This window comes from Zingiber officinale, chromosome 7B (genome assembly GCF_018446385.1).
Source record: "Zingiber officinale cultivar Zhangliang chromosome 7B, Zo_v1.1, whole genome shotgun sequence".
NCBI lineage: Eukaryota > Viridiplantae > Streptophyta > Magnoliopsida > Zingiberales > Zingiberaceae > Zingiber > Zingiber officinale.
Window position 1 is genome coordinate 113949082 of NC_055999.1, and position 22744 is coordinate 113971825.

The 22744-nt window shown below is 36.0% G+C and overlaps 1 protein-coding gene across 13 annotated transcripts in view; it reads right to left on the reverse strand.

Annotated features, from left to right (window-relative positions):
* The window catches only part of LOC122006992 (protein-tyrosine sulfotransferase-like), a 63451-nt gene that overhangs the window by 13223 nt on the left and 27484 nt on the right, over positions 1–22744 (reverse strand). For 8 of the 13 annotated variants that reach the window (XM_042562719.1, XM_042562713.1, XM_042562721.1 and 5 more), the window contains 9 exons: positions 20266–20443; positions 20106–20180; positions 12967–13255; positions 10471–10614; positions 8037–8141; positions 7793–7940; positions 2434–2486; positions 2291–2356; positions 2013–2132 (listed from right to left, as the gene is read on the reverse strand). In XM_042562719.1, the coding sequence (XP_042418653.1) occupies positions 2013–2132; positions 2291–2356; positions 2434–2486; positions 7793–7940; positions 8037–8141; positions 10471–10614; positions 12967–13255; positions 20106–20180; positions 20266–20443 (1178 nt within the window). Of the gene's footprint in view, positions 1–2012; positions 2133–2205; positions 2357–2433; positions 2487–7792; positions 7941–8036; positions 8142–10470; positions 10615–12966; positions 13256–20105; positions 20181–20265; positions 20444–22744 lie in introns of those variants that run through there. The other 5 variants (XM_042562717.1, XM_042562714.1, XM_042562715.1 and 2 more) reach the window with 5 other exon arrangements.

A 22744-nucleotide genomic window follows, 5' to 3' on the forward strand; every position in this document is an offset into this window, starting at 1 on the left:
GTTGTTGTCGACACTTTGATCGAGTGTGGGAGAAATCGACTAGATCGACGGATAGTGGCGAGAAGTCCGGCTAGGTCGACGGACCGGATGGTTGGCGAGAAGTCCACTAGGTCGACGGGCCGACCGGATAGTGGCGAGAAGTCCAAGCGGTCGACTGGCTGGCCTCTGGCGGTAAGTGAGGTAAGTCACTGGAGGGGAGGTTAGGACGCGTTCCCGGGAAGGGACATTAGGCGTCGATCCGCAGATCCATTTCGGATGTCTAAGTCGAGATCGTGACTAGATTCCGGTCTCGGAAGACGGAATCTAAGTCATACTCTTTTATCCACTGTTGAACTTTAATTGTGCTAACAATTTTACAGGATGTATATTTGCCTCGGACTAACTTTGTTTTGCGGGAAAAGGGAGTTTTCTGGACAAGTGTTGACCTTAGGGCGCCGGGCGCCCGGAAGGCAAATTCATCCAACCGAGTAGTCGCCACGTGGAGCATCATGGTTTGAGCGATTCGTCACATTCCGGTGCCGGAAGGAATCCAGCGCCGAGCATATAAAGAAGCCCCGCAGGAGCTTCATCAAGATCAAGCTGAGAACTCTTCTGCTGCTGGTCTTGCTGCTCGACATTCAGTGTGACGCCAACAAAGCTCCGACACTACGCTCCGTTCTTTTCCCTTTTTGTCGGTATTTGTTTTTAGTTTTCATTAGCATTCCCTGTACGGTTCTTTTGTAATCATCATTTCGAATTGCTAGTGATTGCCCAACGAAAGTGGTCAAGGACCACGGGCCTTCGAGTAGGAGTCGTCACAGGCTCCGAACGAAGTAAAACCATTGTGTCTATTTTACTTTTCCGCTGCGTTTATACTCTTGTTTTTCGAATCGATATTCACCCCCCCCCTCCCCTCTATCGAATCTAACGGTCCTACACATGATACCATTAAGCCAACTCAAGAGGGAGGTGTTAGTGACCGCAATATAATTTTAGGGACCTATTTGTAGATAACTTGGTACAATAGTAAAGTTGTTGCTTTGTGACCAAAAGGTTACGGAAACAGCCTCTTGCAAAAAGCAAGGTAAGACTGCATACAATGGATCCTTCCCTAGACCCCGCATGGGGGGAGCTTCATGCACCGGCTACCCTTTTTATTTGTAGATAACTTATTTAAAGTATCGATATGTAATATTATAATGATGGAATTATATATGGGCAGAAAGGAGAACCCAAGATAATTGAATCCTCATCTTTCCCTCTCTTCAGTTATGCACCAATGTTGTATCCTAAAAATAAAAATAAGAATAAAGGGGTTTGGCTACTATAAGATGGATGGGATTTGGTGTTACTAAAAATATTAGATAATAAGATGAATGCTACTTTAGTCACTGAGAGATTTGTTGCCCTCACCAAATCCTACCCACGAAGCATCTAATTTCTATTGCTTGTCATTTTCCTATAATCTTAGCCTTATAAAATACTAGAGAATGATTAAATATGCATTCAGCAAACCAATGATAGCATCTGGACCAGAAAATTGGCATATCATAAAATGAAATCAAGATAATGTATATTCGCACCTTGAACATAATTTTTCCAATTAGCATGGATAAAGGAAGAAAGAAGCAAGAAAATGATATTTTAACCAGTTATTCAGGAACACATAAGAAAATGATAATGCTATTTCAATCAGTTTTCAGGCACACATAATGACAAGAAGCAAGAAGAGAAAATTTAACCGGGGCTTTAGGAACATAATTGAGGAAGCACTAATCTTTAGAACCATGGTATCTATTCAAGGATTGATGAAATTTCTACAGTAGTTGGCTCCTTAAGAAATATAGCTTCTGGTAGACAAAAGCAAAATGCAGTTAATAATAATGAAAGCAAGGTAATGAAAAAAAACTAGTTTACTAAATTTAGTTGTGTTGACTGATCTTCAATTGCATGTCTACTTGAAGTTCCACCAATATAAACAAATTTTAGAACAAACTTAGCTAAAAGTAACCCCTATTATCTTCTGTATATACCTGCTTGGAAAATATCACAGGAGTAATTCTTTTGAGAGATGTAGTGCGGCGAGTTGCTTGAGATTTTCTCAGCAAGGAAACACATCTTTCATACGTGTTAATCAATGTTTCAACTGTCATCTGATATTGGTAATAAATTTCGTTTAGATAAAAGAATAAATAATAAATGTTAACAGTAATCTAGATCACCAACCTATGGAAAGATGAACAAAATAGTATCAAATCCACAATTCCAGAATAAATACTGCAAAGTCTTTAATCAATTGACTACTAATTACATTTTGTCTCGCCAGTTCAGGATGTGGCACAGAATGATCTTCATTTTCTTTAGGATCCTTGTTATCCTAGCAGAAAAAAGTCGGCATGTAAAATCTCGATAAACAATAATTAATCTGAACAAAATATGTCTATCAAAAATTACCTCAACCTGGTTTGATTCATTAACTTCAGGATCTGGAAAAGAAGAGCTTGCTTCTGCAAATAGGGTTTGAAATCTATAAGAATCTCCATTCCTCCTATAGAAGATATAATAAAGGCAGGTAGCATAACTACTTGATTAGTTGATTAAATTGAATTTGGTTTTGGAAGGATGGAATGTAGGTTGTCTAGCATGGGATCCATTTGGTCCAGAAGCAATGCAAAATGAACTGGCAGGCCAATATTAGACTGGGAGATATGATGAATGCAGAGGTAGACATCATTGGATGTGCTCTTGAATTTAGTGTTTCTTAATGATTTTGTCGAGCCATTGAAAAATGAGGGTTTTGGATTTATTTTTTAAGTCACTTGATGATTTGCATTTCAAGAAACTAACCTTTTGAATATTAGTGCTTGGATATAGGTATGTCCTTTGGATTTCAAGTTGATTTTCTCTACTGGAGCAAAAGGTGAAGCCATCACATTAGCGGCCCAACACTCTCTAGAAGGAGGTAAATCACGGAGGTATTTGCCCTAATGCAGTAGCCCTTTCCATGGGAGATCAGGCACCCAATGACACATTTTAGACTCACTAGGAATTGACCCCAAGACCTATTGGAGCAACCACCTATACAGGTACCAACTACGCCAACCCGTGGGGGCAAGTTGCTTTTCTTTATATACAATGATATTGTTGATGGGTCAAATACGAATGATGGAGGAACAATTATCACTAGCATAGTGGATGTGTGGTGTCCATGCAAGATCAGGTTGGTGGTGGAGCACACTGCTTGTGGTCAAACTCCACTAGTCATAGAGGTGGAGAAATCATGCCTCAAGAAACAAGTAGGTAGATTATATCCAAGTTAAAGCAATCCCATGATCGAAGGCACATTCCATCAAACCATGTTGAATAAGTGTAGTGAGAAGATGAGATAATAATTTGTACTTGTAATATAGTTGAGGTTGACAGGAATTACTTATTTTAGGTATATAATTTAATTATTGGATATGTATGCCATAATGAGGCTTGTGTTTTTAAGAAAATAGGGATGAGATTCTATTGTTGATTTCTAAGCATAGAGTGGGTTTGTTGATTGGATTGGTATGCTATGGAGTTGAGTTTCAACTTGATCTAGTTTGGATGTTACAGTCAAATCCAAGTGATACTAGGTTGATTATGGGAAAACCAACCCCTATGAGACATATCTTATTGTTTGTTCAGCTTGTTTTGTTTACTAATTTTGCATTCAATTACTTCATTTGGCCATGCATATATGCTTGTTACATATCAAGTTTGATTTACATGTTATCCTCCTTCCCCTCTTCCTCCTCACTTTCTCCTCTTCTTGTTCTTCCTCTTTGGATTGATTCCTCCCTCCTCTACTTGGTGCCACCTGTATCATTCCAGCTGAGAAGGATACACCAACTCGAAACAATGGTTTAAATCCTACCTTACCAAGAGGTATCAAATGAACAGAGCCACTCGTGGCTTCACCCGGCCCAATCGCAAATGGGTTAGGTCATGCTTTGTTGAGCTTATTACCATATCAAGGTCTGCGTCAAAATAGCTAAGTCATGTCTCTACTGGAATGAGCTAGGCAAAACCATGACTAAGTTTGATTATTTTAATTAATATTAATATTAACTATAAATATTAAAATGGTAATAATAAATTTATAAAAATATCAAATTTAATAATATATTATATTTCAAAAATATTTTACTATTTTTTAATATTTTTTTTAAAATTAAATAAAAAGCAAGTCTCTATCCTACTAAGTGGGATCAATTACATGCATCTATCTACCTATGTCATTGAACTCAATCTCCTATTATATCTTATTTATATTTAAATGAATTTTATTAATTTTTATTGTTGCTAACCAAATCTTCTTCGGTCTTTCTCTTCTTCGATTAATGTGTGTATTTGTCATTATCTCATATCTCCTAACTAGAACATTTATTGATCGCCTAAATATATTATTCATATCATCTTAAACGTGCATTTTAGAATTTTTCTTCAATAGGCATAACTAGACTCTCTCTAATATTCTCACTTCTTATTTTGTCCATCCTCATATGTCCGTATCCACCTTAAGATCCTCATCTCTGCAACTCACATCTTCTGCTCGTGTGATCACAAAGAATACCTGACATCCTCCTCTATTTTAACCATCTGCTTGTCTCCATGTAAAATATTTCTATCAACACCTCCATCCTTTTGCAAAAAACAATCTTAAATCCTTAAAAAATTTTGTTACAAATGACTCGTCATCTCCTATTAACAATTGTCTTGTTACCTCTACTTCTACTTTAACTTAAATTTCATATATTCTATCTTTACTTTAATAAGCCTAAAACCTCTTAATTTCAATGTTTCCCATCAAGATTTGAACTTAGCATTTTTTCCATCAAGTGTCTCATCAACCAAGACAAAGTCATCAACAAACAAGATAAACAAGTTTATCCATAATTAATGCAAAAAGATATGAACTTGAAGTTAATCATTGATGCAACCCTATCTTTAGGGAAAAAGTATCGGCTAGTCCACTTGGAAACTTCACTCTTATCATTACATCTTTATACATATTATTAATTGTTTCAATATACGCTACATTAGCATCTTTCTTTTCTAAAATTCTCTAAATAATTTTTCTAAGGACTCTGTTATAAGCTTTTTCTATGTTAATAAATATGTCTTACTTTTTTTCGCGATATTTGTCAATCAATATGAGAAGATATATAATTTCTATTGTTTAGCTTTCATGCATGAATCCAAATTAATTTTCGATCATCTTGGTCTCATTCCTTATTCTTTTTTCTATCATTCTTTTCAAAAGTTTCATGACATGATTCATTAACTTAATATCCTTGTAATTCACACAATTTTGTATGTTCCTTTGCTTTTATACAAGGAACTAGAATACTTACCCTCCACTTCACTAATCAGTCATTTTTTTCGTTTTCAATATCAAGTTGAATAATTTTTCAAGTCATTCAATACTCTATTTCCCTAAGCACTTTCATAAATTTATTAGAATATTATTCGATCTAACCACTTTCCATTTTGCATCACATTTAACATGTATTCTATTTTTGAAGTTTAAATTATCCGATAAAAATTTAAATTTTTATACTCTACTGACTTATTTAAATTTCCTAAGCTAAGTTGGTCGTCTATACCTTTATTAAAAAGTTAATGACAATTTCTTTTTCATCGCTACTTTATCTTCTCATCCTTCACTAGTACCATATTGGATTCATCTTTAATGTATCTTATTTGGGTAAGACAACTAGTTCTTTCTCGAGAATAACCTAACATTAGCATAATAGTTTGATAAATCCATATGTGTTTTTATTTTTTTTTAAATTAAACATTTAAAAAAAATAGACCAAAAGGTTCGACTTGTCCCAAAGGCCAAAGCTCAAGCTCAATTTGGGCTTGACCCCAACTCAAGATGGGCCAGCACGAGCACAACACAATTTTAGTTGGGTCATGTCTAGCACTGGCACTCAACTTTTGTGCCAAGGTAGGCCCAAACAGTGCCTGACCATTTACACCTCTAAGTATGACAGATATACTAATTACAAACAACCATCAAATATAGAATGTTGGACACAACACCAATCAAAATATTGAGGTATGTATTTGAATTTGTAAAAACAAATACGTAGTACATTTCATGAGGCAAACAATAAACTCATTGGTTCTACACACTATAATATAAACGATTAAGAATATTGGAGTGGTTGTGCCAATGTAGTTGCATTAGCCATTATCATTGGTGTTCAACTTGTTGGTTATCTTTTGAGTTATCCTAGGCAACAAAGTGTGGTTGTTTACATTGTTGAGTAGTATGAACATTCAATAGTGTTGTTACACTTTTGATGGTAGTGATATGATATCCACATGATATGATACTAAATTAATAACAATAATCATATAGTATTTCTATTAACAATAATTCAAATAATGAATAGTATTTAATATTTATTATGAACATTAATCAGCAACATTATTCATCAAACTTCAGAATAATTAACTTACTACTAGACATAGTTTAATACATTTAGCATAACAAGACCATTATTTAACCTAAACAAGCGCAAACTAATTCATAACCCTAATCAATTACCATATACTGTACACTTCCCTCACCACATTTTACACAAGCCCTTTTGCCTCCAGCTGTCTCTCATCTGGCCATGATATCACATCTCATCATCGTTGTTACAGGACTACAATAAGGCCTCTCTGCTTTCTTTGTTTCTATTGCTCAATTCACCTCTATTAGGTGGATGAGCCTCAAACCTCCCTGCTCATGACTGCTCCAAAACAAGTGAGATGTGGTTGTCCTCTACTATCATTCTCATCCAATTCTAGCCTAGAATCATCTAATTTTCCCCCAAATTCTACACAATTTTGATATTTTCGGTCCTTTCTTCCTTGGTTATATATATATATATATATATATATATATATATATTTTGCATTCCCTCTTAAGTTTCTAATGATGACGAAGAAATCAGACAAAATTGGATTGTCCTAGGACGATCAAGAACAGAATTCAATCGAGTATTCAAACATCTTTGGTTTGTTAGTTAAAGGTGATGTCAATTTATTACTTTTGTTTAGATCATACTCACATGGGATTCTTGTTCTTTTGCAGAGTGTGATAAAGTGTAGAGTGTACCAACGCGCCAGAAATGTTGTATAGGATTTTCAATATATTTTCAGATAGAAGAGGCAATCACAAACCAAGATGCTACGTGAGTGGATAAATCTTTCCAATTATGGAAAAGAGAACCACAAAGAATCTGGAAATCACTACGAGCAGCCAAAGACATCAATGGCATATCAATGTATTTTAATTTTTAACTCATGTTGAGTAAATATGCGAAAGGAATCATTCACACTACATTGTGAATATCAACATTGCCAACGTCAAATCGAACACACCACATTTGAGCCCTTTGTGAACAGCCACAATGCTTCCAGCCTCACCACTCCAAACTCTCTCCAGTGTGTACCTAACTACAACTTACCTATAATGCAACACTTCAGGATTATAATAGTAACTGCTTCTACAATTTTATCATTGTTAGAAAAATTTGTTAGTTTCATAATTTTAATTTAATAAAAATATCACACTTTGTGGTAACAAATTTTTGGCAGTCATTTCTCCTTTTCCAAGAAAAGGCTGAGTCTACAACCAACATAACAGAGATCATAGAGGTGCTTCTTGTAGTGTTATAATAGAACTTTCAATTTATGACTAGAGATTCTCTCTCCAAATACTAGCAACATATAACAGTGATAAGCATTAAAAAAAATAAATAATTAAAACACTATGGGCTACCAGATTCGTTGGTTGCTGCTTGGTCAAAATCGAAGTTCAAATCTTTCAATTGAGAAAGCACTTGAGCTCCAACCAGTTTAGCAAACATGGTAGCAGAAATTTTGTGCTCTTCAGTGAGGCCAACATAAAGCATATGATTCAACCTATGCTGTAGCATTTTGAAGCTGGAGTCAAGTTAAACAAAGACTTTGTATGTGAAATATCAGAAATATAATAATAAATGTCAGGCCAGAATTAAATGCACCTTTGCAACTTCTAAAACGAAGAGACCAAGTTGTGGGTGCTTCTTTACACAATTGTGCACATCATGTGATTCCACACTATATGAGTTGTTTGTCAGTCCTGCAACCTAGTATGAAATTACTGTTTTAAAAGAATATAAGTTTACTCTTAACCAAAATCATAAAAGGTAAAATTTGACAAAATTTTCTTCATATCCAATCAATGATACTGTGGTGATTGCCAATATGTTAGTATAATGTAATCATGGAACAGGTACTAGAAACAAGGAGATGAAACTAGTTAAAAGAAAAATATATAACAACTTACAAGAAATCAAAGACGAAATGAATGCGAAAAAAGAGGGATGTCGTAACTCTAATTTAAAGATAGGTGAAATTGAACACGTAACTACGTAAGAGATATTTCCACACTAACTTAAGGGCTGAAACAAGTACTCGGGCATGGAGTACGAAGTGTGAGCCAAGTTAATAAGTTATTCCATTTTCCATATTGAATCATTTCAGATGGTTGACATGCCTGAAAGGAGCTTCTAATGCTTTCAAATATAGAGCAGTACAGCTAAAAGTCGGTTCCTATAACTTTGATCTTATACTAATCACTGCAACGTCATTTCTGGGATTAAGGAGAAGTGCGTGTGCAAATGGCAATGATCCTAGGGCTGAGCCCCGCCAGTGAGGTTACACATCAAATCTCCAAAGTTCAGTGGCCATTCTATGTCATGTTTTGGTACAGGACATCAGTAGTCGTCCTTGCAGTTGGAGTTGATATTTCTATCATATCTCAAAGGGTTTAGAAATAAAAAAAATGCAGAGAAGGTGATAAATATTTTTACCACACTAACAATGAGGTAAGCACAAAAGTTGGAACAATTAATAAAAACTATCTTAGAACCAGAAAATAAGACAATGCAAAAAGTATTGTGTCCTATTTGTTTAAGCCACACATACAACCAGATGCTCAAGTATGAATAGCTAGTGTTCCTTAGGAAGAAGAAAGAATATCAGATCTCTTACAACCTCGTTACACACAGAATCCATTTGGAAGGAGAGAGCTTCAATTTCGATAAGCTCTCCCTCATTTACTCAGGCAGAAAAGCACCAGAAATTTCTCCCAAATTCAGTCTGTCAAACCCAAGGTGAATGAATTATTGTAGAAGTGAATTAGGGATTTTTTTTTCCAGATTGCCCACAAACTCGGGAGGCACAAAGAATGGACAGAGAGTGCTGGAGAAGTTGGTGGATACTCAAGTTTTAGGGGTGAGCAAGCATGTGTCGCTGGTTGTGTCACGGTTACTGGTGCTAACTGCAATTGAGTCTTGATGAGGACAGGAGCAGCGAGTAGAAACAGTGCTCGACAAGCAGCACTAGACAAGCAGCACCCCTATGCATGGATAGCATTTGACATGTGGCGATATCGATCAACAAAAGGCAATTGGAATGTGGCAGAGGCAGCGGCAAGAGTCACTCAGCGTGCAGCAGCAGCGGCAAGAAGCACTCAGCATGCAGCAGCAGCACATAGAAGCAGCAGAGACAGAGTTCGTCATCAGGAAACCAATCAGCAAATTCCTTTCCCCCTCTCGTATTCTCTCCCTTCTCTCTCCTTTCCTCTAAAATTCATCAAAAAAAAAGGAGAATTCAAGCGTTATAGGGGAGATAAAGTTGTAGTTCTTTATCACCACTGCATAACCCTGTCACTAGAATAATAATTTTTTTTAGCTTTTTTAGTTTTCTACATCCCCTGCTGCAAGAATCAGAGAGGAAGATCAATCAAGTAATGTGGTGAAGCTCCTATTTCTTGGCAATTTGGGCTCCTCCCTCTTCCTCTTCTCTTGTAGTGAAGAACAGTGGACTCCTTATTTCTGATCTCTCCAACAGTGACGGATCTTGGGAGCTCAAAGTTGAGTTCACAATTCTGGCACTGTAACTGAGATTATCAGAGCTCAGCGACAGGATCGCTACCTTGATTGTATCAAATTTGTTTCTCAAAAAGAAAGAATGCAATAGTAGGGAGATATATGCATTGTCATGGAAGGGAGAGGGAGAGGGAGAAAACACAATTCCATCAATGTGTACTCTCATCGTCGATGCATGCAATCTAGGCAATCCAATCTAGGAGATTGGAGACAAGAACAAGACCCTAGTGAAGATTTAGGCATCATGTCTATCAACCTGATACCATGTTACCAAGAAAGATTAGAATTAATTACACTAGGTAGTCCCTCTAGCTATTTATACAATTAATCAATGTAGATATTACAAGGAGATCCCTACTATTAATAGCATTTACATTCCATGACAAAATACTATAACCATAAAAGGATTCTTCAGTAAATGATCAAGGGTAGAGATGCCTTTGTTTAAGCTTTGGAATATTCAACAGCCGAATTAGAATACAGCAACAAATTAGAATAATACAAGAAATTAACCCAGCAATACCTGAAAAGTTGCCCCATTGTGAATGATGTCATGAGCTATAGGATGATTAATATACTCATGTAAAGGCATGGCCATGTTTTGCATATCATACGGACTACTAATTTCCTCAAACTTAGGATATCTTCTAGATCTTCTAGCATCCCTCTGCAGAGTTATTTGTAAGAAAATGTTAGACATGCAAATTTTTCCCAACTAATAAAAAAAAATAGAAGATTTGGACATTTTGAACTATTACCTAATCAATAGGATTGGTTGCACAAAAAATGAAAAATGAACTTATATGAACAAAATCATTTTAGCCTTCCTGCTTCGCTAGAGTAGATAACCTTTGTTTGGTTACCCCAAAGCATAAATTACATCAATTACAGAAAAGGAAAATCTAAATTCTGGATCACTTCACGTTAACTGGATCTGAAACCATGTAGGCATGTACACTTGCTAAAACTTCAGAGAGCAAAAGAATTCCCCTGTTACTTGCAGGATACAGGTGAAAGCCATACTCAGAACTCAAGTATTGATTGCAACATTTACAGAAGCATTCAAACAACATTACAAGAATTACCGGATCCACTAAAACCAATGCTAGGTGATCTACTCCAACCTATTATTGGTCATCTGACAAGTAGTTTTAGAATTTTAATACGAAAACATTTGTTACTATCATAGCCTATTTTGGCACTTCATAAAACCAAATTAAAGAGGTTGAACAAAGAAGAAACTGTTACGTTTTGTTAACAGAGAATATTCATGGGTAAGTACTCAATCTTTGACAACAACAACAACCAAGCCTTTTTCCACTAGGTGGGGTCGGCTGTATGAATCATTTTACGCCATTGAGCTCTATCTCCTATTATATCATCATCTATATTTAAATAAATTTTATCTTGTTTTATTGTTGCTAACCAAGTCTTTTTTGGTCTTCCTCTTCCTCGTTTGATATGCATATTTATCATAGTTTCACATCGCCTAACTGGAGCATTTATTGGTCGTCTAAGTACATGTCCGTACCATCTTAAACGTGTCTCTCGGAGTTTTTCCTCAATAGATGCAACTCCGACTTTCTCTCTAATGCTCTCATTTCTTATTTTGTCCATCTTCGTATGCTCACACATCCACCTTAACATCCTCATCTCTGCAACTCTCATCTTCTGCTCGTATGCTCGAGTCATAGCCCAACATTCAGCTCCATATAACATAGCAGGTCTAACTGCGATTTTATAGAACTTACCTTTAAGTTTAAGAGGTACTTTACGGTCATATAAAACACTTGACGCTCCCCTCCATTTCACCCATCCTGCTTGTATTCTATGTAAGACATCTCTCTCAATCCCTCCATCATTTTGTAAAAATGATCCTAAATATTTAAATCGCTCGGTTCCAGGCAACTCGTCCTCTCCTATCTTAACAATTGTTTTATTACTTCTAATATTGCTAAACTTAAATTCCATATATTCTGTCTTTAATCTACTAACCTTAAAACCTTTCCCTTCTAGTGTTTCCCTCCAAGATTCTAGCTTAGCATTTACTCCTTCACGTGTCTCATCTACCAAAATAATATCATCTGCAAACAACATGCACCACGGTACTGTGTCTTGAATGTGCGCAGTGAGTTTGTCCATAATTAGTGTAAAAAGATAGGGACTTAGAGTTGATCCTTGATGTAACTCTATCTTTATTGGAAATGCTTCAGTTACTTCGCCTGAAGTCTTTACTCTGGTCGTTACATCCTCATACATATCCTTAATTAGTTCAATATATGTTACGCTAACACCTCTCTTTTCTAAAATTCGCCATATAATTTCTCTTGGGACTCTATCATACTCTTTTTCTAAGTCAATGAATACCATGTGTAGATCTTGTTTTTGCTCCCGATATTTTTCAATTAATTGTCTAAGAAGATGTATAGCTTCTATTGTCGACCTTCCAGGCATGAACCCAAATTGATTTTCTGTCACTGTTCTCTCCTTCCTTAATCTTTTTTCTATTACTTTTTCCCAAAGTTTCATAGTATGACTCATTAGTTTAATACCCCTATAGTTTGCACAATTTTGTACGTCTCCCTTATTCTTATATAAGGGAACTAGAGTACTTATCCTCCATTGATCAGGCATTTTTTTCGTTTTCAATATCATGTTAAATAATTTTGTAAGCCATTCAATACCTTGTTTCCCTAAGCACTTCCATACCTCTATTGGAATATCATCTAGTCCAACGGCTTTTCCATTGTGCATCTCATTTAAAGTTTGTTTTACTTCTGAAGTTTGAATTCTACGATAAAAATTAAAATTTCGATGCTCATTTGACCTAATTAAATTACCCAAGTTAAGTTGGTCTCCTAAACCTTCATTAAAAAGTTGATGAAAATACCTCTTCCACCGCTCTTTTATTTCTCGTACTCAATCTTTGACATTTCAATAAAATTCAAAAAAAAAACAAAGAATGATATCATCATAAACAAGAGGGCACATGCAGGAACAATGGAATTAAAATGCATACCCGGTTAAATAAGTCTTGTCTCATCCAAGGAACTAAATATTTCCAGGGCCATATATCTAAAGTACTGACACCGCCAGCTTTTTTGTGAAGTTGTCTAGACATCTGATCCACTGAAGTCAAATTTGGATGTATAAGGAATCTAGCTGCAACTTCCACAGAAAATTCATATGTGCTAAACACACGATGAACTGGATCTCGTAAAATAGTAACAACTGAAGTCCTATCCTTAGGGAGTTTGGACATCAAACTATAGTCATCATGAGTCACCAGCAATCTGCAATTTGGTTTACTGGCACAGATAATTCAGTATATAGGTGTTAATTACCAGAATAAATAATAATTATAAAACAGAAATCAGTTGAAACCATTTAATTTAGGCAGAATACCCCCAGATAGTGGGGCCTGTAAAAAATTATCAACAAACATCAATTTTTTTAAGGAACAGTATTCAGAAAGCTCATTATCTCAATTGAAGTTATAAAATGTTCCTACGACAACCCCACACACAGGTAGTCTATGAAAGAGAAGAACAGAGGATAGCCAATTCGCTAGCTTTACAATAACAAAAAATTAACCCATCTATAAATCCAAGCCGAGTAAGGCAAGGGCATTCTAATAATTGTTTCTTCTGCAGTTGGAGAAAAGGATCTGTTCAATTGCAATTCAATCAGTTGAAGTAAGGGCTAATTACCTATGGTGGCAAAAGATGACTACGCTCGCCCCCAACGCCCCCGTCAACCCGTCCCAATGCCAACACGGAGGAGGTAAATCATGAGTGGTTACTAATTTTTGGAATAGTGACTGGCGCATGAGGGAGGCATTTACCTCGGCTATGCTGAGATTCGAACCCCAGACCTCATGGTGGCAACACCTCATACGCTAATTACCTATGAATACACGCCAAGTTGTAACATTACAAAAGAACCTCCCAATATCAGCTCATCTCCTGGCATGACATATTAGTTGAAAAATAATTTATATATCTTATCTGTATGGAATATTGATGATTTGACTTTCATTCACAATTTTAAATCGTTAATACAAGACTTCTGATCGTGATCTAGGGGTTTATTGTGACTATTGATTAAGAAAAATATTAAACTTATTAGCAATTTCGAAATAACTCCGCTTAGGGGAAATTTTTGTGCCACATGATCAATCAATTTCATGCTATCAAGGATACGGCAAACATGGTTAAAAATCTCGACCCATGTCGAGGTTTCAGTCCTGGACCGAAACGATGTGGTTTGGGTACCGTATCGTGTCGTGCCGATATAGTTTCAATATTTTTTAAAAATAAATACACTAACTAAAAATAAAAAATTAATCTAAATATTTAAAAATAAAAATTATATATATATTAAATTAATGGAATAATTTTATTAAAATTTAATTAAGTCTATTTAAATTAGCTAGAGCAGTTGATTGAAATTATTCTTAAGTTATTTAATTAAACGTAAGTTAAACCTAAGTTACTGCCTTTGTCCGCGACCTATTCCGCACTGCCAGTGACCGCGGGTCTAGGAGTCTGTGGGCTTGCGCGGTGCGACTCCTCCGTAACGGTGGTGGGGCCCACACAACACCTCAACAGCCATGCAACGCCTCCATGGCAATCACTTCATATGGAGTGTGGTAATTGTTCAGTGGCATTCTTAAACCACAATGAGTGGTTTCTGCAAGGACGAAATTTCTATTCTTGTTGCTTGTGAGGCAAAATGTCTACCTAAATCATGTAATAGGACAGTTTGATATACACACAGTGTTTATATACAGCTTATAAATCAAATATACAAATCTAGAGTTTCCAAGATGTATGCAGCGCATAAGCTCGCAATTAGCTAAGATACTTAATCCATAGTGGTCCAGAGGAAGGACATATCAACCAACCTAGAGTTATTAGCATACTGGATTTATCCAGTATCTACATGACACAAGTGTACTAAAAGATCTGGTTATTAGTGCATTCACCATGGTTAGTGTTGTTGACTGAGGATGACTTGCAGCAATGAAAAGAATTCTCTTTGTTCTCCAAATTTTCCCTCTAATCTTAACAAGGCACCACCCTTATCAGCATAGCTAAAAGAAGAAGACCACAAGAGCCAATACTTCAACCAATTCCATAGCCAAGACTGCAGTACGTCCCCAAAATTCAGTACCTGCAATGCCTTTGGCAGCAAGCTTACAGCAGGGATCATACCAAGATGCATCCAAGACCATTGTAGATTATATACATTTGCATAAAGTGTTTAACAACACTAATGAAACACCCTATAGAAAACTGATCCCATTATTTTTTACCACCTATATGACATTTTACCTCTTCTTTTAGGTATAATAAGAGGCACATGTCTTGTTTAAAAATCACTAGACAAAATAGCAAATATTGCAGCCAAGGTTTACTATGCCGAAGTTTCGATTTTGGACCGGAACGATACGGTTTCGGTACTATATCATGCTGTGCCGATATAGTTTCGATATTTTTTAAATAAAAAATATATTAATTAAAAACTAAAATATTTAACATAAATATTTTAAAAAATAATATAAAAAATAATCTTTAAAAAAAGGAAAAATATGAAAATAGATAAATAAATAAATAAAAAATTTATTATAATTTCTAAATTAAAATAAATAAAATATAAAATTAATTAGATAATTTTATTAGGGCTTATTAAAGTCTCTTTAGATTATCTCCATCATAGATAGGAGTTGATTAAAATAATTAACCTAAGTTTAATTAAAAAAAATCTGAAATCTGACACCACTCGCGAGCTCGCACGACTTCTGTGCTATCGTAGGGTTGCGCGACCAACCATGGCCACAGGGATTACCCGACTCCTCCGGCGCGACTGCGTTGGTCGTGCGACCCCTCTGCAGCGACCACAGGGTTGCACGATGCCTCCGCGGCGGTAGCGGAAGGGTTATGCGACCCCTCCGCTGTTGTTGCAAGGTCGAGCGACCCTACCGGTGTGACCACGAGGTCGCGCAACACGTCGCACCTGTCGCGGGTCTGGTGCCGGTGCTGATCGTCGAGCGAAAGGAAATGTATCGCCCATTTCAACCGTCTCGGCACGGCACTTTAAACCATGATTGCAGCTCTTCAAAGTCCTTAAAATAACCTCTAACCTCTATCTAGATACATTGGCTGATTTACCAAATATAACCACTTCAATTTCTCATATTTCATCTCAAATCCAATGATATATCGGTAATCATCATTTTGTCATGATATTTAGACTTTTATATTCATGTTTTTTTATCCTCGTGGTAAATTTGCATTTATATCACATTTCATGAGTTGAAATTCATTTTTTGTCTTTAAAACAAATATATCTTTTATTTGTGGAATTATGGCTAATCATTTGAATGTGCCATTTGTATACAATGAAGGGGTCTTGGACTCGAGTCGAATCGTTCCAAATTGGGCTTAGTTCTAAGATTAATTGAAGAGAACCAATTGAGAACAAATCTAGACCGTCTATTCAAGATCTAAGGAGATCTAAGCCATCCATCAAAAATCTGGTCCATCAAACTCAAAAGATAGTAGATCACAATCATTGATCATGATCTGAAGCCTTTAATCTAGATCCGGACTGATCCAGTCGTTGATCAAGATATAGAGAGTTTTTGACCATCTGTTCAGATATGATGGGATTCAATAATGAGAAGCTACAAGAATAGGGGGATCGTGATTTTGGCCAGGAAGATGCACAAAGAAGAAGAACATAGCACCCAACTTCCACCTTCACCGTCGACCACCGGAGCTCCGCCTTCATCCACCGAGGTCAAGGGATTTTCCTTCCTCAACCATCTTCATCTCCATCAAAAGCACCGGCCATCATATTCTTCATCCGACGCAATTCCTCCACCGACCATCCACATCGCAACCCACCGCTAGATTCCTTTCTCAACCTCAACACTACCGGCATAAAGGCAATTCCCTTCTCTACCTATCTTCCACCACCGGCCACCGATCGAGGATCTCTAGAGGGATCTCACACCATCCGATCGATGCGCCAAAGCAGAGGATCTGCTTCCACCTTCCATCATTGATCGCCAAAAGATCCATTCACCACCGGGATTAAGGGATTTTCCTTTCCTTTCCACTCCATTCAAGCTTCGGTGATCCATCTCCATTCCCATCTGCATCCGCCATCATCAGAGGCCACTGCCAATCTTCCTCACTATAGACCCAATCCAGAACAAGTTAGGGGATGACGCCAAGCAGGATAGCGATTACCCTAGAACAAGACAAGGAAAATTGGGAGAAAAGCAAGAAGAGAACCCGAAGAATACCAAAGAGAAAACCGATTGTTTACTAAAAAAAAAACTTTATTAATAATTGAGGGATGATTCCTCATATAGCTAAAAAAGGAAAGAAATCATGAAATATGAACCTCAATTCCAATCTTATAAAGAAGAAAAGAGATCTTTCCAAAAAATGAAATCTCTTAACAGAAATTGAAATTAACAGAATTAGAACGCTGATATAAACAAACTATGACCCATAAGTACCAGAACTACCAAAATTATCCTAAATACCATAGAAATAGCAAAGATACTTCGAAAAGGGCCTAAACGGTGGAAGTTGGGCCAGAAATTTGGCAGTTCCGTTCCCCATAACAAATGTAGATTTCGAAATTCCGCACACATGGCCACCGACAGAGCCTAATTCCGATTCCCAAGTCAAGTTATAACCCTTTGGAGTTTGGGTTGATCGAGATGCCTTAGCTTGGTTTGTGAGCACCTTCTTGATCTAGATCTTCTCTTCTCATCATGTGTAGAACATTTTCATGTGATTGAATTTGTGAAAAAATGTTTGATTAAATCCCTTATGCCTTTGAATTTGAATTCATTTGAGTGGTAGTTTTATTGATTTGCATCTAAGTTTGATCTTGATATTGTTATTCATGTTAATGATTTAGTTTCTTGCGAAGAGTTAGGGTTACAATGATTACTGTTATTTAGTGTTTCATTTAGCACACTTGTTTAGGTTAGTTTAGATTTCTTGCTTTACAATTGCATGAGGTTCGTTGCATCCGTAGTTTAGTTCCTCTATTTTATATTTGATGCAAGTAGGATAGATTAGACTAGTTCTCATTAAATGCTTAAGTTTCATTAATTGCTTCTTGCATCTTAAATTTATTGCAATCGTAGTTTAGGTAGATTAGGTTGTCCTTCATTATTCATCTTCAGCATTTATAGCTTAAAACCCAAAACTTCAAACCAATAACAACTCAATCCTAAGATTTATCGTCACTATTTACATTCCTAGAGACGACCCAGGTCATTCCCTATGTTGCAGTAGCGTAGAAGGGTTCGGTACTTAATTGTTTATAAATGTATCACGGCAAATACGGTTTATCATATACCGAGGCATATTTAGATCTGCACGAGCAAGCCAACAACCTATGGAAATAACCGTGACTGGGAATATTCCCTTACTCCAGTATATGTCATGCAAACATCCCCAACCAGGAGCATTCCCTTACTTCAATACATGCTATGGGAACATCCCCTCGGTCCAATATTCGATATGGGAACATCTCAACCGGACACATCCCCTCAATCAGTATCTACTATGGGAACATCCCTTCGGTCCAGTATCTGCTATGGGAATATCATCAACTAGGAACATCCCCTCGGTCCAATATCCGCTAAGGGAACATTCCGGGCCAGAAGCATCCCCTCACTCCAACATAGGCTATGGCAACATCCCCAACCAAGAGCATCCCCTCAGTCCACTATCCGTTGTGCATCAGAGGGTCACGTCAGCCATCACCTGCACCCTTTAACCCATGTTGACATGCAAGAGGCGAAGCAATCGAAATTTAAGCTCTACTGATTGAGGCCCATAGGGAGTGGTGCAGCTAAATATCTCCAATCGATCTGATAGCAAGTACAAGGGGTGGAGGGAGACAAAAACAAAAACATAAGTTGATGTAATAAAAAATAATTTAATTGATGTGAATATTACCAATGATTTAGCCTTGCATAGAGCATAATAACGAGATAAGATCCTTATAGCTAATCCCAAAATGCCCATTTACACTATATTATCATATTAAAGTTATGCTACTTGTGCAACCAACCATAGTTTAAAGTGTCGTGCCGAGACGGTCGAAACGGGCAAAACAAATCGTTCCGCCCAGCGACCGACACCGGCACGACCCCGGCACCAAATCTGCAACAGCTGCGACGTGTTGTGCGACCCCGTGGTCGCAGCGGATGGGTCGCATAACCCTTCCACTGCCTCCGTGGAGGCATCGCGCTACAGAGGGGTCACACGACCACCGCGGTAGCGCCAGAGTAGTCACGTGATCCTCGCGGTCATGGCCGAGGGGTCGCGCAACCCTGCGGCAGCACCGAAGTTGCGTAAGCTCACGAGTAGTGTCGGATTTCAGATTTTTTAAATTAAACTTAGATTAATTATTTTAATCAACTCCTAACTATGATGGAAATAATCTAAAGAGGCGTTATTAAACCCTAATAAAATTATCTAATTAATTTTATATTTCATTTATTTTAATTTAAAAAATATAATAAATTATTTATTTATTTATCTATTTTCATACCTTTTCCTTTTTAAAAGATTATTTTTTATATTGTTTATTTTTTAAATATTTTATTTTTTAATTAATATATTTTATATTTAAAAAATATCGAAATTGTATCGGCACGACACGATACGGTACCAAAACCGTATCGTTCCAAGACCGAAACCTCGTCACGGGTTGAAATTTTAAACCTTGCAACCAGCAATTCATTCATATGTCTTCCATCAAGACAATTTAGCAAATACTCTCCATTCTGTCATTATACAAGACTTCTTACACAATCTCCAAATCTAAAAGATGAAAATTTTTATTGTCACCAGTTTAACATGGTTAACAATATTTTTTAATACAACAACTTAGCAAATATTTTTCTAGTAAAATAGAAAGTTTGTTTACTACAGGAAATTAGCATATATGGTTTTGCTGAAACAGGATCCTTGATTTTTTTTTATTAGACCATTCCATGAATTATTTAGTGAAGGAGAAGAGAGGGACCTTAAGTAAAAGACTCAATGGGGCATCTGTGTACTGACTAATAACAGCATAGGAATGCTTATACTGCCAAGAAATAAGGAGAGATACCTTGGATCAAAATGTAATTTGTCATAGGAGCGTGGACATTCCAGAGCACTAGCATAAAGCTTTCTCAAGAAGCTGCTAGTGATTGCATACATATCAGGAGAAACACCTCATTGCATGCCAACATACAATTTGAATCAAGACAGAAAAGAAAGGTACTCACCAATGAAAATATGTCCGCCCTCCAGTTCTTGGAACATGAAGAAAAAGCAATAAATCCTTCAAATTCAGGTCGCTTTCTTTAATTTCATTTTGATTTGAATTGTCTGCCCATTTTCGCACTATGCTTTCGCAGCGAAAATAATCATCATGATTAGAAGATACACGACATAAGATTGAGCCTAGCAAATCAAAATAAGTACTGATTTCAATACCCATTAGTATGTCAAGGCACTATCTGAAAAAACTATGTAAAATAGAAGTGCTGGAGTGATAGGTGAACCTCTCAATTACTTACTATAAATCCTCAGAAGACATGTATTTGACCTAGTATATAACAATATGATGAATCACCTAGTTCAACCGATATCTTGCAAAAATTTAAAAATTGATTTACCAAAACCTAATTGAATGCCTTTCAGGTTATTCCTATAGCTAAGAGTTTGTGAATCCCAAAAGATTACAGTGGAAATACCCCAATGTGATACTCAAACATTACATCTACTTTGAATGTAAAGAGCTTCTCAAAATTTGAAAGATGTGTCAAACGTTTAGTCCAAATCATGCTATAAAAAGTCTGCAAGATGTAAAGATAAAGATTCTTTCATGTAAAAACCAGCTTAATTTACAAAATATGTTGAAAGAATATTGTATACAGAGAAGAAAATAATTGCAATTAATGAGCTATAGATACCAATAGCTCAGGGTCCAATCAAGATGCATGGATCTTCTCTTGACATTGAACTGGGTGTAAATTTGTAAATGATCAATTCTTTTCTTATCAAATTAACTCAAGTCTTCTATATCCACTTTTACACCTCCAACACATTTGTTTCAATTACTCCAAGTAACATATAAGAAACAGAAATCTACCGCATTTACAAGTCTTTTTTACACATCCAAACCATGTTATAGCCTAATTTTCTCTTATGTTATTCTCGTTTGAACCTAAATCTAATTATACAAAAATCATCACATTTTATTCTTGAACAATGTTATCCTAACTATTTAATAACTAGTAGTATAAATAAAACACAATGGCAAGTCCCAATATTTGGGGCTGCTTATATGGATCTTGTCTTGACAATAGGGACTATTACATGGATCTTTTCTTGACAATGAACTCTCATCATCTAGGTTTACCTCAATCTCCTCTGAGTAAAATTTTCTTTGTCCTCCTAGCTCTAATCTTGAAACTGTCAACCCCAATTAATTCAATGTGTCTAAATAGAGAAAATACTGATTGACTCACTTAACTAGGCTTGCTTCACACAAATTACTAAGTATTACCAATTCAATTAATGAGTTAACTCACTAGAGTTGATCAAGGAATATAAATTTGAAATAATGAATCTGTGCCAAAATTTGAACTTCTTGTGCACCAACTTAATGCATATTGCTTCTTTCAATGCTTTGATCTATAAATTGCTTCTTTCAATGCTTTGATCTACAAATTGCTTCTTTCAATGCTTTGATCCACGAATATATATCATCATACATATCTTATATGGTGGTTCTTTACTTCTTGAAACCTTAGGCGATGTGATGATTGTAAAGAACTCTTGAAAGCTCCTATTCCATTTAACCAATTATTCTACATTTTATATATACTTCGTGAACTTTACTTCTTGCTCAATAATAGAACAAGAATAATTCAAACTTTTACTTAAAGGGTCACCTTTCCAAGAATTTTAAAGGTCTCACTCAACAGTGTACCAAAAATGTTAAAGTCTTAGCATGATGTTGTCAAGATGCATAGTTTTAGTGAAGGTATAAAATAATGTGTTGTGCCGATCAACATAGACAGAATTTTCCATGTCGCTCGCTGACCAACATCATCACGGTCCTCCACAAGGTCATAGAGGAAGTCGCGATCTCACGACGTCCTTGCAAGGTTGCGAAGGAAGCCGAAACCACGAGGACACAAAGGAAGCCATGAGATCATGGAGGAAGCTGCCACCTTGCAATGTCTTCACGAGACCACGAAGGCAACCGTGAGGTCACGACATCCTCCAATTTTTTTAGTTTATTTATTTTAAATTTTTTTTTAAAACAGTTAATTCATATACCTTTCCTTTATTCTTTTCTCTTAATTTTTTTTTCCTCCTTGATCCATTATTTTCTTTCATCCATCCTTGTTAATTTTTCCCTCTTTTATCCGTCTACGAGGGTAAACAAAGAAAAAACTCTTTTATCTCTTTAAGAATGATTAATTTTTTTTCTACATTCATCTATCCACAAAATAAATAGAGAAAAAAATTCCACATAAAGGATGGTTATTTTTTTCCTCCCTATTCACGAGATAAATAGAAAAAAAAAACATCTTTAAGATTTTAAGATTATTAAAAAAACTAAAAAATATATAATATAATTTTTAATTTTATAAAATATTCTACTATGAATTAAATTATTCTATATATAAATTTAATTTTAAATTGATCAAATTCAATTTAAATCTATCATGCCATGTCTACTTAGTGGTC